Here is an 18,600-nt window from a genome sequence, read left to right as displayed (position 1 = left end):
TGGGGTGTACCGCAGGGCAGCTCTCTAGACTCTCTACTCTTTTCTATTTTCACCAATGGCCTGCCACTGGCATTAAACAAAGCATGTGTGTGTCCATGTATGCTGATGATTCAACCGTATTCGCATCAGCAATCACAGCTAATGAAGTCACTGAAACCCTTAACAAAGAGGTGCAGTCTGTTTTGGAATGGATGGCCGGTAATAAACTGGTTCTGAACATCTCTAAAACTAAGAGCATTGTATTTGGTACAAATCATTCCTTAACTGCTAGACCTCAGTTGAATATGGTAATGAATGGTGTGAATGTTGAACAAGTTGAGGAGAGTAAATTACTTGGCGTTACCTTAGATTGTAAACTGTCATGGTCAAAACATATAGATTCAATGGTTGCAAAGATGGGGAGAGGTTTAGCCGTAATAAAGAGATGCTCCGCTTTTTTGACACCACACTCCAAAAAGCAAGTTCTGCAGGCTCTAGTTTTGCCTAATCTTGATTATTGTCCAGTCGTGTTGTCCAGTGCTACAAGGAAATACCTAGTTAAGCTGCAGTTGGCCCAGAACAGAGCGGCACATTTTGCTCTTATTTGTAATCAGGGGGCTAATATTAATACTATGCATGCCAGTCTCTCTTGGCTAGGAGTTGAGGAGAGACTGACTGCAACACTTCTTATTTTTATAAGAAACATGAATGTGTTGAAAATTCCAAATTGTTTGCATAGTCAACTTACACACAGCTCTGACACACAAACGTATCCCACCAGACATGCCACCAGGGGTCTTTTCATAGTCCCCAAATCCAGAACAAATTCAAGAAAACGTACAGTATTATATAGAGCCCTTATTGCATGGAACATCCTTCCATCTCATATTGCTCAAATAAACAGCAAACCTGGTTTCAATAAATAAATAAAGCAACACCTAATGGCACAACGCCTCTCCCCTTTTTGACCTAGATAGTTTGTGTGTATGCATTGATATACACACAAACTTTAAAAAAAAATGTATGTAGTTCTGTCCTTGAGCTGTTCTTGTCTAATGATGTTCTGTATTATGTCATTCTGTATTATGTTTCATGTTTGTGTGGACCCCAGGAAGAGTAGCTGCTGCTTTTGCAACAGCTAATGGGGATCCTAATAAAATACCAAATGAGCAAGGCAAAGGCAACAAGCCTGATATGGAGATGGTGCAGAGATGGCAGGAGCAGTGGAATAGATATATTAAGGCATTTATTTCAAGTACAGAGGAAGGTTGGGGAAGGTAGGACGGCAGAAAGGGACAGAAGAGAGGAGCCGATTTTTTGCTAAATTAAAGGTGAGACCCAGCCGGTTGAATAAGATCTGAAATGTGATAGAAAAGCATCCAACAGGAAAGTGTTATTCTTGCCATTAAATAGATACAGTGGAGCATGTATTGCTACAGTGTGAGCAGTTTCAGAGGGAAAGAGACACTGAGATCTAGTATGAGGGAAAAGGGGATACAGGAAATTTGTTTAATTAGAATATTGAGTAGAATGTTATTATATATAGTCTCAAATATTTGATATTTTTAAGAGCAACGGGGCTGGCAGATAGGATTTAGTTTCTCACTGTCTCTGGGCCGCACTCCAGTACAGTAGGTGGCAGTAATGTACCATAACGTTGGATGCCAACTACTGATAAACCCCACCGAAGAAGAAGTTGTGTTACTGGCTCAGTGGTGTCACTGCACTTGCTTGTGTCGACATCTAACGTTAGCTATGTGTTATTTAATGTAATGACATTTACACGACCATACTTTTTACACGCTATATCCAGGTAAGACTGCGCATTTTTTTTTTATTCCAGCGTGGTTGTTTTACTTGTGAACTGTGCAGCTATTTAACCGGCTAATTGCTTTCCAGATAGGTCAAAGTTAGCTGGCTAGCTAGTTAACGGTAACTGTTAATAAAAAAACGAAAGTCACGATAACATCTTTGCTTCACTGCTTTATGGTAACATTACTCATTTGATGTCTACTTTTTGGTCATTTTAAGTAGCTGCCAACCATAGAAATGTCTAGACTTTCTGGCTCCCTTCCTAATCCAGTTGACCACACTTGCTTGCTATTTAACGTTAGTTGTTTTTGACTGGGTCTCAATGTCAAAGTGAGCCCATGTGGTCAAACAGTTTACAGGAAATAAATAGTCTAGTGTTAGTCCAAGTAGTACTCTTAAGGAGCCTAATGTTACCGTTACTCCTTCAAGTGGAACTGACAGCCTTTTAACTACTTTGCAGATATGAAACACAATCATAATATCAGTAAAAAAAGTTTATGCTTAAAAACTAACTTCATAAGAATTTTTTAAAATATATTTTATTTAACGCTATTCCATGACATGCATATTGGGTGCGTTCATACTCTGATTTCAGAGCACTCTTGTCTGAGTGTACATATTATACACATTTGCAAAATGTGTAAAAAGTCAAGTGGTCTGAATACTTTCCAAATGCACTGTATTTGCAGAAATTCATTCGGGTGTATTTTGTGGCTTTTGGCGAATGCATTCCAATGATCAGAAGTCGCGCTATTGCTACTGACTGTGAACACAGTCCAATTCAAAGGGAATGATGGCAGGCCGTGTGACAAATGCCTTATTTGCCTATAAGCCTATTGCAGCTTTGATTGGCTATGGGTCACCGGTCTGTGTAGACTTCTTTCCTTGAAAATATGTTTTTCTTAGGTTTTATTGACTAATTCTATGAATTTATGAAAATGACCATATCTAAGTGCTCGCTTGTCAGAAATTGTACAAAAAAAGTGTCATATTCTTCCTGGGGGTGTATATGAACATATTTGAATAAGATTTAATGTTGCTAAATCGTTGTCAGTTCCAGTTTAAGGTCCAAAGACTTTAAGTCATTTTCAGAAGTAGACTGGCTCTGGCAGCCAATACAGCATCTAAACGTGAATCGGTTCTTCATTGCGATACAGTTCCTGAAATATAAAGCCTTCTACTTTCATATCACAATTTCACAAATACAAAACACACTTACTGTACACTGTTTTAACCGGCCTTATCACAGCTGCAGCCAACAGTATTTTTCTTCTGTTACCTGCGCTAATTATCTGTCTACAGTCTGTTTTCTGTAAACACATGCTGTAACATGGATATATGCCCATGCGGGAATACTAACTCTATAAAGGTGTGTCTCAATTTTATGTATTTTTTTTAAATATCACTCTGTGATATGAAAGATGAGGGCCTTATGCTTCCAAAAACGTAATGTAAGCGATGCGTGTTAATGTTCAGACAGTGTCGGCGGCAGAGTAGCCTAGTGGTTAGAGCGTTGGACTAGTAACCGGAAGGTTGCAAGTTCAAACCCCCGAGCTGACAAGGTACAAACCTGTCGTTCTGCCCCTGAACATGCAGTTAACCCACTGTTCCTAGGCCGTCATTGAAAAGAAGAATTTGTTCTTAACTGACTTGCCTAGTAAAATGAAAATTTAATTTAGAAAACTCCTCCGTACAAAATACTCCTTTGTCCAATGACTCTTATGTGTACTGTAATGGAACTGAGAGTCATGATCAAGGGCTAGTCTTGTGTATGCAGTGTAGGTTGCAGGTTCAAACATATACCTTACATAACTTCACTGTTTGAAATACTGCTAGTTCATTTTAATCTTCTCAATGGAGTAGTGTGGATATAGGTACAGTGGCATATCCCATCCTTACATTGAGGTATGTTTTCTGACCCATATCTCGCACCAGCACCACAGTGTCTTAATGTAACCATGATTGCGTTCTGATCTCAGTGTAAACTATCATAACGGTATGGTCGATATCTTTTGGCAAGGCCTATAGCCTAGTATAAATTTTTAAACAACTTTATAAGATGTTCTAAAGTTGCTAAGCTGTTCATTCAGCCCTCTGAGGCATTTCTAGGTCAAACTGTTCCTTGTCTTGTGAGGAATGTAGCCTAAAGATTTGTGCTTCAGTCCTAATTTAGGCTGTTGTACCTTTAAAAGAGATTGTGTGTGCGCAAGGTCCTTGTTCCGTTAGGGAGGTGACAGATATGGAGTGAGCTGTTTTTTACAGATTAGGTCTGGTAGAGAGAGAGAGAGGAGGGGGGCGAGAGAGGCCTGAGGTTAGGGGGAGAGCAGAACTGCTCCCACTCTGTTCTCTCTCTTCTGCCCTCATTCTTCTCAGTATCATGCGTCTGTTCTTGGGAAGAATGAATGACCGGGACTGGTAATTTGACAATTTTGACTGAGTAGTCCTATACACAGGTGCTATACAATTTAATTTGATTTACATTGATTGGGGTGTAAGTCCAAGGTTGACAATGGATAGGGAGTTGTTCCATGTCATTTCAGCATGCCATGACACCCACCATCTCAGATTGTTCTGAAGTTGTTTCTGTAGTTAGAACCAAGTAAAATAGGCATTCTTGAAACATTATTTTGTTGAAATTTAATTTGATCTCAGAGAAATTAAGAATTGCACACATTGGCCATTTTTAATTTATAGGATTCAGATAATATTAAATAATTATATTACCTAACATCTGATTTGGGACCAAACTTATTCCTACCCATTAGGGCTGACCACATTTAGTCGATTGTTTGGACGATAGGCTGTTGGTCAAGCAAGATTTTATTTTTTTGTCGAGCAGTGGCAAATAAATTATTTTTATATATGGCACACAGGTCACCTGTCTAAGTGGACTAATCCATTATGGAGGCCGCAGGGATGGCACACCAGTATCACCAGTAGTAACCTACATTTACAGTTAAATTAACATAATTTATCATCTAGAATGTTTGTTTGGTTATTTCTGTTGATACATTCAGCATACACTGACTGAAAATATAAATGCAACATGTATAGTGTTGGTCCCATGTTTCATGAGCTGAGATAAAAGAAAAGGCTTATTTCTCTCAAATGTTCTGTACAAATTTGTTTAAATCCCTATTAGTGAACATTTCTACTTTGCCAAGATATGCCATACCTGTCAGTTGGATGGATTATCAAGAAGCTAATTAAAAAGCATAAGCATTACACATTTGCACCTTGTGCTGGGGACAATAAAAGGCCACTCTAAAACGTGCAGTTTGTCAGGCGTCACAATGCCACAGATGTCTCAAGTTTTGAGGAAGCGTACAATTGGTATGCTGACTGCAGGAATGTCCACATGGACCTGTTGCCAGGTAATTGAATGTTCATTTCTCTACCATAAGCTGCCTCCAATGTCGTTTTTAGGGAATTTGGCACTACTACAGCCTCACAACCACAGACCACGTGTCTGGAGTGTTGTGTGCGCGCAAGTGGTTTAATGATGTCAATGTTATGGTATGGGCAGGCATAAGCTAAGGACAATGAACACAATTGTATTTTATCGGTGGCTATATGAATGCACAAAAATACCGTGACGAGATCCTGAAGCCCATTTTTTTTGTTGTCAATTTATTTGTTGTCTTTTGTTTTGAGCACTCCTGTCAATTTTGATTAAGGACACTCATCTGATTATGCATAGAAGGAGACTTAGGCTGCCTGGCCTGCATACACATTTAGGCCCCAAAATTTGCCCATTTGGGGATCTGATACTATTTCTGATTGTCTTAACTCAGCATCACTTTGGAGCTTCTCAAAGTAAGTTTTTCTTCGCCTCAAACAGCAAGTAAATTATGTATATTTTTACATCCATTGAGAATGACAATAGTTCCTCAACTGTTTCCAGCTCTATCCCTTGCAATAACCACTCACCATGAAAGGGGAAACAAATGTGATGCTCTGATCCGGTGGAAATTTCATAAAATAGGCCTACCTGATTACCCATTCTCCTTGCGCAAATAGCCTACAGTTGTGTCTGTCTGTCTGGAGCTCACTGGCATGGGAAACAATGTTGCAAGTTTGCTAGCACTAATTTAGGGCCTGACTAAGTTAATAGTTGAAACATATTACAGCCTTATTCTAAAATGGATTCAATTGTTTTTTTTATCTCTCAATCTACAATACCCCATAATGACAAAGCAAAAAGTTATATAAAATTGTTTTTTGTTTGTAAATAAATAATAACATTTATCACATTTGCATAAGTATTCGGGCCTATATTCAGTATTTCTTTGAAGCACCTTTGACAACGATTACAGCCTTGAGTCTTCTTGGGTATGGCACTACAAGCTTGGCACACCTGTATTTGGGGAGTTTCTCCCGTTCTTCTCTGCAGAGCCTCTCAAGCTCTGTCAGGTTGGATGGAGAGCGTCGCTGCACAAATATTTTCAGGTCTCTCCCGAGATGTTCGATTGGGTTCAAGTCCGGGCTCTGGGCTGGGCCACTTCAGGACATTGAGACTTGTCCTGAAGTCACTCCTGGATTGTCTTTGCTGGGTGTCCTGTTGGAATGTGAACCTTTGCCTCAGTCTGAGGTACTGAGTGCTCTGGAGCAGGTTTTCATCAAGAATCTCTTGGTACTTTGCTCCGTTCAGCTTTCCCTCGATCCTGACTAGTCTCCCAGTCCACGTCGCTGAAAAATATCCCCACAGCATGATGCTGCCACCACCATGCTTCACCGTAGCACCGGATGGTGCCAGGTTTCCTTCAGAAGTGACGCTTGGCATTCAGGCAAAACAAAGCATGATTCGTTGACAATTATAATCCAAGCCCAACCTTATTTGTTGTCTTTTGTTTTGAGCACTCCTGTCAGTGTGACACACTGAGGTTCCAAACTCAGTTTTAGACTCGGTCTGACTTTGATAAAAATGATCCTATTTACACTTTGTAGTCAATTTTGACACCAGAATAAATGTTTGACTCGTCAATCCCACTTAGACCGTTTTCAAAGGGATTAGTTTATTTTTAGGGGCAGTCGCTCTTTACAACTGGATTCATGAGAATCACCCTGCTCTCTTAGGGGGCTATCCCTATGCAATTCTCATATGAAGACTTTTCCTATAAGCCCAAAACATTGATTAAGAAATGGGCGAGGGACTACAATGTTGGGACTACAATGTTGTAATAACCTTAATAAAATAAATAATTGCATGGAAGTCTCATTTTAAAAAAATAAAATGAAATGATCAGAAAACAGCTCTATCTATTGTGATTAGTGACATTTACCATTAAACCCAACGCAACCCAAAACCATTAAAATTGCAAATCAATACACAGTGTGTCCATTGATGATCATTACAGACCATAACATTGAAACCATTAGAACTGCTGTAGCCTAATGGTTTGCTTGTTCAACAGGAATGGTCTAACAATAACTAATCCAGACCTTTCTTGAAGAGAGAACTACACACAAAGGGGTGGTTTCCTGGACACAGATTAAGCATAAAAGACCAACAAACTGATTTGCTTTCATGGAGGACTGGCTTGAATTGTGAGGATGACCACACAATTTTTTTTCATCATGAGGCAAATCTATTTGTTTTCTACACAAAGTTGCAAAGAATATGTTGTGATCTATTTAATTAACACGAGACCTGCAAAATATATAAAAGACTGGCGGTATTGCGGGAACAGCTGCATTTAGTGAACAAAACCTGGAGTCTCCGCACTACTTCATGGTAAACAATATAAGTGACTTCAATTATTCTCTCTGAACAGGGAACACATTACATAGAATGGAGAAGCAATACTACAAGCCGCAGCTTCATACTACTGGTCAAACAGTGTATTCAGACCCCATCCCCTTTTCCAAGTTTTGTAACATTATTATACATTATTTTTTCCTCATCAATCTAAACACAATACACCATGATAAAGTGAAAACTAATTCATTAAAAAAACAGACACCTTTTTTACATATGAATTTGGACCCTTTGCTATGAGACTATAAATTGAGCTCCAATGCATCCTGTTTCCATTGATCATCCCATGTTTCTACAACTTGGAGTCCACCTGTGTTAAATTCAATTGATTGAACATGATTTAGAAAGACACACACACACCTTCCAGAAGGACAACCATCTCTGCAGCATTCCACCAATCAGGCCTTTATGGTAGAGTGGCCAGATGGAAGCCACTCATCAGTAAAAGGTACACTACAGCCCGCTTGGAGTTTGCCAGTAGGCACCTGAAGGACTCTCAGACCTTGAGAAACAAGATTCTCTGTTCTGAGGAAACCAATATTGAATTCTTTGAACAATGAGAACTTTTTAAACTTAATATAATACATAAATAAAATCAATTTAGTCTCAAATAAATGATGAAACATGCTCAATTTGGTTTAAATAATGCAAAAACACAGTGTTGGAGAAGAAAGTAAAAGTGCAATATGTGCCATGTAAAAAAGATCATGTTAAGGTCCTTGCTCAGAACATGAGAACATTTGAAAGCTGGTGGTAAAATATTCCCAGTTCTTCAATATTCTCATTTAAGAAGTTTTAGGTTCTATATATTATAGGAATTATGACTCGTAGACTATTTCGCTCTATATACCATTTGTATTTCATATACCTTTGACTATTGGATGTTCTAATAGACACTTTAGTATTGCCAGCCTAATCTAAGGAGTTGATAGGCTTGAAGTCATAAACAGCACTGTGATTCAAGAGTTGCTAAGAGCAGCTGGCAAACGCAATAAAGTTTGAATGAATGCTTACTAGCCTGCTGCTGCCTGCCACTACTCAGTCAGACTGCTCTATCAAATCATAGACTTAATTATAATATAATAAACACAGAAATACGAGTCAAATCCGGAAACTATTATTTAAAAAACAAAACGTTGATTCTTTAGGTAAAATACAGAACCGTTCCGTATTTTATCGAACGGGTGGCATCCCCAAGTCTAAATATTGCTGTTACATTGCACAACCTTCAATGTTATGTCATAATTATGTAAAATTCTGGCAAATTAGTTTGCAATGAGCCAGGCGCCCCCAAACTGTTGCATATACCCTGACTCTGTGTGCAATGAACCCAAGAGAAGTGACACAATTTCCCTAGTTAATATTGCCTGCGAACATGAATTTCTTAACTAAATTTGCAGGTAAAAAAATATATACTTCTGTGTTGATTTTTCTGATAAGGTAAAATGTTTCTGTTTCTGTCTCCATATGATAGGGTAAATATATCCAATGCAAAGAAAATCTACATTTAAATGGTATTAATATTAATTTGCAGAAGTCGGAAGTTGACCAACACCGTAGCCAAATACATTTAAACTCAGTTTTTCACAATTCCTAGTAGAGAATAATAGTAGAGAACATTATTTATTTCAGCTTTTATTTCTTTCATCACATTTCCAGTGAGTCAGAAGTTTACATACTCAATAAGTATTTGGTAGCATTTAAATTGCCTTTAAATTGTTTAACTTGAGCCAAACGTTTCAAGTAGCCTTCCATATGCTTCCCACAATAATTTGGGCTCCTGACAGAGCTGGTGTAACTGAGTCACGTGTGTAGGCCTCCTTGATTGCTCACGCTTTTTCAGTTTTGCCCACACTTCTATAGGGTTGAGGTCAGGGCTTTGTGATGGCCACTCCAATACCTTGACTTTGTTGTCCGTAAGCTATTTTGCCACAACTTTGGAAGTATGCTTAGGGTCATTGTTCATTTGGAAGACCCATTTGCGACCAAGCTTTAACTTCCTGACTGATGTCTTGAGATGTTGCTTCAATATATCCCCAATTTTCCTTCCTCATGAAGCCATCTATTTTGTGAAGTGCACCAGTCCCTCCTGCAGCAAAGTACCTCCACAACATGAAACTGACACCCCCGTGATTCACGGTTGGGATGGTGTTCTTCGGCTTGCAAGCCTCCCCCTTTTTCCTCCAAACAGGGTCATTATGGCTTCATCAGACCAGAGGACATTTCTCCAAAAAGTACGATCTTTGTCCCATGTGCATTTGCAAACCGTAGTCTGGCTTTTTTTGGCGGTTTTGGAGCAGTGGCTTCTTCCTTGCTGAGCGGCCTTTCAGGTTATGTCGATATAGGACTCGTTTTACTGTGAATATAGATACTTTTGGACCTGTTTACTCCAGCATCTTCACAAGGTCCTAGCGCTTTTTGCACCAAAGTCCTTTCATCTCTAGGAGACAGAATGCGTCTCCTTCCTGAGCGGTATGACGGCTGCGTGGTCCCATGGTGTTTATACTTGCGTACTGTTGTTTATACAGATGAAGGTGGTACCTTCAGGCATTTGGAAATTGCTCCCAAGGATGAACCAGACTTGTGGAGGTCTACACTTTTTTTGAGGTCTTGGCTGATTTCTTTTGATTTTTCCCATAATGTCAAGCAAAGAGGCACTGAGTTTGGTAGGGTAGGCCTTCAAATACATCCATAGGTACACCTCCAATTGACTCAAATGATGTCAATTAGCCTATCAGAAGCTTCTAAAGCCATGACATAATTTTCTGGAATTTTCCAAGCTGTTTAAAGGCACAGTCAAATTTGTGTATGTAAACTTCTGACCCACTGGAATTGTGATACAGTGAATTATAAGTGAGTGAAATAACCTGTCTGTAAACAATTGTTGGAAAAATTACTTCTGTCGTGCACAAAGTAGATGTCCTAACCAACTTGCCAAAACTATAGATTGTTAAACAAGACATTTGTGGAGTGGTAAAAAATAAAATAATCCCACGGAAAGTTTCCACCTGTGAATAGTCCACAAAATGTGCAACCTTAGTCAAGTGCCAGTTTTGTCACAATCACCCAGCACTTGTGGGGACTATTTAAGGAGAGTTGGGCTGAAGCGTTAGGTTGCGATTAGGACAAAGTGAATTGCTTTCCTGGAGGACTGGCTTGATTTGTGAGGATGACCACACAATCTATTGGTTTTCTACCCAAAGTTGCAATGAAAATGTTATCTATTTAAACACAAGAAACCAGCTAAATGGATTTAAGAGTTTGGTGGTATAGCAGGAACAGCGGCATCTAGTGGTCTGAATTTGGTACTTTCCCACTACTTTATGGTAAATAATGCAAACGTCGATGACCTAATTTCTCTGAACATGCGAAAAATAAAGTTAAAAATCACCAGATTCACAGGGAATACATTACATGGTACTGTATGTAGAAGCAATACTCCAAGCCACAGCTTCTTACTACTTGTCAAATGTCAAGAACTGATCCTGTATAATCCTACAGGTTTTTAGTTTGTGATTGGCATGAGGGGTCTGAGTGGCTTTTGTTTTGTTTTTTCCCCTCATGTCTTACTCACTGGTAGGAAGAAGTTTGGTCCAAATCGGATATATTTATTTTATATTATCTGAATCCTCTAAATTTAAAATGGGCAATTTGGTTTCAATGAATTAGCTTAATTTCTCAGGGTTCAAATTCTATTTCTGCAAAATCTTTCATGAGTGCTAATCGTGTCGATCTGAGATGGTGGTTGTCAAAAACCTCTCATGCTTTTTGAGGTGGAACGAACGACCCAAGGGTCTTCTGATATCTCTTGTATGGGCATTTGTAAAGCTGTACTGTGTAAATGAGGTCAGCAGGTTTTTGTTGACTTCACATTGAGGGAAGTACGGAATAAGATGTATTCTAACCATGGTGACCATATTAAGGTCAATTCAAGGCTTTTGTTATGTTCTCACTATTAGGCTAATATGAGGGAAGTGGTCATGTGCATTTCTTGCGAGTCATTTTTGCTGTTGCAGAACTAGTTACTAAGCATCAATATCTTTTGTCTCCTGTCATAGCTTATCGATAGGTTTAAGAGTGCTTATTTGCCATTGTTATGAAAAACTTTGGAGGTTACTTTTGTTTAGTTTAGCCTAACTCCTCAAATCCTCAATTTTCTATAGCGCGCCTGCTCTTCTCAGGCAAAGCAGTATTAAGCTGAGAAATGGTGGAAGGAAACCGAACTCTAACCGTTCACAAACATGGATCCTTCTGTGATTTAGTGGCTGACTAGAATGAATGATACCCACAATGACCAGAGTTGAATTGGTCATGATTTTAAGACTAGATCGTTTTTAAAACTCTAAATAAGAGTGTTACTGGTCTCTGCAGTGTTTGAAATGATATTTTTCTTAATATTTTTGTTTTAATTTCAGTTGTCTGTTTCCAGACAGATCTCCAGTCCCTGCGTTTACAGATTTCTCCCTCCCCTCGGGCCCCCCTTTAACCCCACCCCACCCTGATGAAGACAGCATGGGAAGCAGACCAGGAAGGTAACTTATGATAACAGAAGCATGACACACTCACTCCTACGCCTTACTGTGGTCAGCTCAGCACACATGGTGCACTATAGGCCCTATGCCTGCCTACACAATACATATAATTGTAGAATTGCTTTACTAAAACTCATTTATTGTTATCATTTCGGTCCAAGACCTTTTTTTACAAGACAATGTGAGATTCACACATTGTTCTAGAATATAGAAATGCTTTTGCAAAAACGTCCTGCACTACAATGAGAAGCTTGGTAGTGGGAGTGATAACTCTCTTCTAAAGTGCACACAATAGATTCACTTACAGTGCCTTCAGAAAGTATTCAAACCACTTGACTTTTTCCACATTTTGTTGTTACAGCCTGAATTTAAAAATTATTCTATTTTGATTGGCCTACATACATTACCCCATAATGTCAAAGTGGAAAAGCTAAAATGTCTTGAGTCAAGTATTCAACCCCATTTGTTATGGCAAGCACCTCTTGTGACTAGGGGGCAGTATTTTCATTTTTGGAAAAATAACGTTCCCAAAGTAAATGGGATATTTTGTCAGGACAAGATGCTAGAATATGCATATAATTTACAGCTTAGGATAGAAAACACTATAAAGTTTCCAAAACTGTAAAAATATTGTCTGTGAGTATAACAGAACTGATATTGCAGGCGAAAGCCTGAGAAAAATCCAATCCGGAAGTGCCTCATGTTTTGAAAGCTCTGCGTTCCAATGCGTCCCTATTGAGCAGTGAATGGGCAACCAGATTACTTTTTCTACGTATTCCCCAAGGTATCTACAGCATTGTGACGTAGTTTTACGCCTTTATGTCGAAGAATACCCGTAAGCGGCTACATTGTGTAAGTGGTCACCTGATGGCTCTCAGAGTGATTCTCGCATAAAATACAGAGGTAGCCATTTTTCCAATCGGTCCTACTGAAAAACCAATTGTCCCGGTGGATATATTATCGAATAGATATTTGAAAAACACCTTGAGGATTGATTATAAACAACGTTTGCCATGTTTCTGTCGATTATTATGGAGCTCATTTGGAATATTTTTCGGCGTTGTCGTGACCGCAATTTCCGGTCGATTTCTCAGCCAAACGTGAAGAACAGGAGCGGAGCTATTTCGCTTACAAAAATTATATTTTTGGAAAAAAGGAACATAGTTAGATAGCCAATCTCATGAGTGAAAACATCCGAAGCTCATCAAAGGTAAACGATTTCATTGGATTGCTTTTCTGATTTTCGTGACCAAGTTACCTGTTGCTAGCTGGACATAATGCTATGCTATGCTTGTCTTGCTTTGGCTGTAAATCATATTTTGAAAATCTGAGATGACAGGATGATTAACAAAAGGCTAAGCTGTGTCTCAGTATATTTCACTTGTGATTTTCATGAATAGGAATATTTTCTAGTAATATTTATGTCTGTTGCGTTATGCTAATGAGTGTCAGTCGATGATTACGATCCGGGATGGGGTGTCACTAGAGGTTAAGTAAGTTCAGGAGTACACATTTGCTTAACAAGTCACATATTAAGATGCATGAACTCTGTGTTCAATAATAGTGTTTAACATGATTTTTGAATGACTTTGTCATCTCTACCCTACACATACATTTATCTGTAAGTTCTCTCAGCTGATCAGTGAATTTCAGACACAGATTCAACCACAAACACCAGGGAAGATTTCCAATGCCTTGCAAAGAAGGGCACCTATTGGTAGATGGGTAAAAAAAAGAAGCAGACATTGAATATCCCTTTGAGCATGGTGACGTTATTTATTACACTTTTCATTACACCCAGTCACTACAAAGATACAGGCGTCCTTCCTAACTCAGTTGCCGGAGAGGAAGGAAACAGCTCAGTGATTTCACCTTGAGGTCAATGGTGATTTTTAAAATATGCTGAACAAAAATATAATCGGAACATGTGTTGATCCCATGTTTCATAAGCTGAAATAAAAGATCCCAGAAATGTTCCATATGCACTAAAAAACGTATTTATCTCAAATTCTGTGCAAAAAATGTGTTTACATCCTTGTTAGTGAGCATTTGTCCTTTTCCAAGATAATCCATCCACCTGACAGGTGTGGCATATCAAGAAGCTGATTAAACAGCATGGTCATTACACAGGTGCACCTTGTGCTGGGGACAATAAAAGGCCACTCTAAAATGCACAGTTTTGTCATACAACACAATGCCGTTGATGTTTTGAGGGAGCGTGCAATTGACATGCTGACTGAAGGAATGTCCACCAGAGTTGTTGCTTGAGAATATAATGTTCATTTCTCTAACATAAGCCATCCCAAAGTTGTTTTTGAGAATTTGACAGTACCTCCAACCAGCTTCACAGCTGCAGACCACATGTAACAACACCAGCCCAGGACCTCTACACCCAGCTTCTTCACCTGCGGGATCACTTGAGACCAGCCACCCGGGTAGCTCATGAAACAGGAGTATTTATGTCTGTAATAAAGTCATTTTGAATAGCTGGGCCTGGCTCCCCAGTGGGTGGGCCTATGCCCTCCCAGGCCCACCCATTGCTGCACCCCCGACCAGTTATGTGAAATCCATAGATTAGGGTCTAATTTCACTCTTTCAATTGACTGATTTCCTTATATGAACTCTAACTCAGTAAAATAGTTGCATTTTATATTTTGTTCATTATACAATTTACAAAAATCACAATTGACAAAAATACACCTTATTTTACAAGTATAAGTACTGTAATTACATGCATGTGTTTTCAAAAGTCAAATGTGGAATTAAGCATAAGGTGTGTTTTGGAAAAAGTACTTTCACCAAGGTCTTTCTAGGTAATATTGGTATTAGGATGTGGATATGTGTGGTTCAAATGTATTTTAGATGTATATATTGACTGGGATCTAATGGGCAAATGGCATAATATGATATGCCTATAAATTATCTAAATATGTGGTATATGGACCGAAAATTCTCTTGGGATCAATAAAACGGTATAAGTAAGTGCTAAAACAGGTACACATGTCAAAATGGGGAGATATCCTCATTTAAGTTGTGTGCTTACTCTTTTCTGAAACACAAACTCCAGATTGTGGCTTTGAGTAAATTAAATGGGGTTTATATTAGAGGTCGACCGATTAATCGGAATGGCCGATTAATTAGGGCCGATTTCAAGTTTTTATAACAATCGGAAATTGGTATTTTTGGACACCAATTTGGCCAATAAAAAATAAAAAGAAATTTTTACACCTTTATTTATCCTTTATTTAACTAGGCAAGTCAGTTAAGAACACATTCATAGTTTCAATGACGACCTAGGAATGGTGGGTTAACTGCCTTGTTCAGGGGCAGAATGACAGATTTTTACCTTGTCAGCTCGGGGGATTCGATCTTGCAACCTTACAGTTAACTAGTCCAACGCTCTAACCACCTGATTACATTGTACTCCACGAGGAGACTGCCTGTTACGCGAATGCAGTAAGAAGCCAAGGTAAGTTGCTAGCTAGCATTAAACTTATCTTATAAATAATCAATCAATCATAATCACTAGTTATAACTACACATGGTTGATTATATTACTAGTTTATCTAGCGTGTCCAGCGTTGCATATAATCGATGCGGTGCGTATTCGCGAAAAAGGACTGTCTTGCTCTAATGTGTACCTAACCATAAACATCAATGCCTTTCTTAAAATCAATACACAGAAGTATATATTTTTAAACCTGCATATTTTGCTAAAAGAAATCCAGGTTAGCAGTCAATATTAATCAGGTGAAATTGTGTCACTTCTCTTGCGTTCATTGCATGCAGAGTCAGTGTATATGCAACAGTTTGGGCCGCCTAATTTGCCAGAATGTTACGTAATTATGACATAACATTGAATGTTGTGCAATGTAACAGGAATATTTAGACTTATGGATGCCACCCGTTAGATAAAATACGGAACTGTTCCGTATTTCACCGAAAGAATAAACATATTGTTTTCGAGATGATGGTTTCTGGATTCGACCATATTAATGACCAAAGGCTCGTATTTCTGTGTTTATTATGTTATAACTAAGTCTGATTTGATAGAGCAGTCTGACTGAGCGATGGTAGGCACCAGCAGGCTCGTAAGCATTCATTCAAACAGCACTTTCGTGCGTTTTGCCAGCAGCTCGTCGCTGTTCTTCAAGCATTGAGCTGTTTATGACTTCAACTCCCGAGATGAGGCTGGTGTAACTGATGTGAAATGGCTAGCTAGTTAGCAGGGTGCGCACTAATAGCGTTTCAAACGTCACTCGCTCTGAGACTTGGAGTGGTTGTTCCCCTTGCCTTGCTTTGCTCTGCGATGGGTAACGCTGCTTCGAGGGTGGCTGTCGTCGATGTGTTCCTGGTTCGAGCCCAGGTAGGGGCGAGGAGAGGGACGGACGCTATACTGTTACACTGGCAATACTAAAGTGCCTATAAGAACATCCAATAGTCAAAGGTATATGAAATACAAATCGTATAGAGAGAATAACTACAACCTAAATAACTACAACCTAAAACTTATTTCCTGGGAATATTGTAGACTCCTGTTAAAAGGAACCACCAGCTTTCATATGTTCTCATGTTCTGAGCAAGGAACTTAAGGGGGCGCTATTTCATTTTTGGATAAAAAGACGTTCCCGTTTTAAGCGCAATATATCGTCACAAAAAGATGCTCGACTATGCATGGAATTGGTAGCTTTGGAAAGAAGACACTCTGACGTTTCCAGATTTTCACTGTGAGTGCCCCAGAACTCATGCTACAGGCGAAACCAAGATGTTTCTGCAACCAGGAAATGAACAGGATTTCTGAGGCACCGATTTGCATCATCTCCTTATATGGCTGTGAATGGGACAGGAATGAGCCTGCCCTTTCTATCGTTTCCCCAAGGGGTCTGGAGCATTGTGACGTATTTGCAGGCATATCATTGGAAGATTGACCATAAGAGACTACATTTTCCAAGTGCGGTGTCCTGCGTGGAAATTGATGCGCAAAACTCAGGTGCTGGTATTTTTCCATGGAATTCAGAGAAAAACCATGCTTCCACGAACGGCATATCAATGAAGAGATATGTGAAAAAACACCTTGGGGATTGATTCAAACAACGTTTGCCATGTTTCGGTCGATATTATGGAGTTAATTCGGAAAAAAGTTCGACGTTTTGGTGACTGAATTTTCGTTTCGTTTCGGTAGCCAAATGTGTAGTAACAAAACGGAGCGATTTGTCCTACACAAAGAATCTTTCAGGAAAAACTGGACATCTGCTATGTAACTGAGAGTCTCCTCATTGAAACATCTGAAGTTCTTCAAAGGTAAATTATTTTATTTGATTACTTTGCTGGTTTTTGTGAAAATGTTATGTGCTAAATGCTACGCTAAATGCTACGGCAGCCATTATCACTCTTACACAAATGATTGATTTTCTATGGTTCAAAAGCATATTTTGAAAATCTGAGATGACAGTGTTGTTAAGAAAAGGCTAAGCTTGAGAGCAGGCATATTTATTTCATTTCATTTGCGATTTTGAGAAATCGTTAACGTTGCGTTATGGTAATGAGCCTGAGGGTGTAGTTACGCTACCGGATCCGGTATCAGTAGTTCAGAGAGGTTAAACGTTAACCAAATTGAACATGTTTCATTTTATTTGAGGCTAAATGGATTTTATTGATGTATTATATTAAGTTAAAATAAGTGTTCATTCAGTATTGTTGTCATTATTACAAATATATATATATATATATATATATTTTTTTTTTTTATCTGCCGATTTTAATCTGTATCGGCTTTTTTTTTTTGCCCTCCAATAATCGGTATCGGCGTTGAAAAATCATAATCGGTCGACCTCTAGTTTATACACCCATATTTCTTGACAACCCTTACTTAATCAAATGAATTATGTTTTACAAAAAAATAGATACGATAGGTGTAAGCAGTGGTCCTGGTAAATAAAGTTACCAACACACATTGAGTATACATTAGAAATAGCATGACTGAAATTAAGGTTCTCATTGCTGAAACGGACCTAAAAATTATTCGGTAATGAGATGTTTCGGTATTTTTTATTTATTTAACTAGGCAATCAGTTAAGAACACATTTTTATTTACAATGACGGCCAACCGGGGAACAGTGGGTAAACTGCCTTGTTCAGGGGAAGAACGACAGATTTTTACCTTGTCAACTCGGGGATTCGATCCAGCAACCTTTCAGTTACTGGCCCAACACTCTAACCACTAGGCTACCTGCCACCCCGGTAATGATGGGCCAAATGCTCAATTTGCAAGTAATAGGAGACAGCCATTATGAGTCTGCAAACAATTGTTCTCATCACTAAAGCCCATCCATGCCTCCATGTTGGTAAGTTAATGGTTCTCAATTTCCCAATTTTTGTCATTTCGGGTGGCGATTTGGCAAAAATAAAAATCAGGTGGTTGTGACCAAGCTTCCACGGATAGAGGGGGAAGGGGTTGTAAGACAGTCTTTGCCATTCTGACTCAGATTGACATTGGAAGTTCTTGAGACATTCAGTGAG

The 18,600-nt window shown here is 38.9% G+C and overlaps 1 protein-coding gene across 3 annotated transcripts in view; it reads left to right on the top strand.

Annotated features, from left to right (window-relative positions):
• The first annotated feature begins 1,661 nt into the window (after positions 1-1,661).
• The window catches only part of LOC109894482 (natural resistance-associated macrophage protein 2), a 42,176-nt gene continuing 25,237 nt past the window's right edge, over positions 1,662-18,600 (top strand). Inside the window, exons 1-2 of one of the 3 annotated variants that reach the window (XM_020488030.2) lie at positions 1,662-1,792; positions 11,979-12,081. In XM_020488030.2, the coding sequence (XP_020343619.2) occupies positions 12,051-12,081 (31 nt within the window). In that variant the 5' untranslated portion in view covers positions 1,662-1,792; positions 11,979-12,050. Of the gene's footprint in view, positions 1,793-11,964; positions 12,082-18,600 lie in introns of all 3 variants that reach the window. The other 2 variants (XM_020488006.2, XM_020488015.2) reach the window with 2 other exon arrangements.

Source organism: Oncorhynchus kisutch, linkage group LG1, assembly GCF_002021735.2.
Source record: "Oncorhynchus kisutch isolate 150728-3 linkage group LG1, Okis_V2, whole genome shotgun sequence".
Lineage (NCBI taxonomy): Eukaryota > Metazoa > Chordata > Actinopteri > Salmoniformes > Salmonidae > Oncorhynchus > Oncorhynchus kisutch.
Note: the sequence above shows the minus strand (reverse complement) of the source record. Positions and strands in the feature narration are given on the sequence as shown.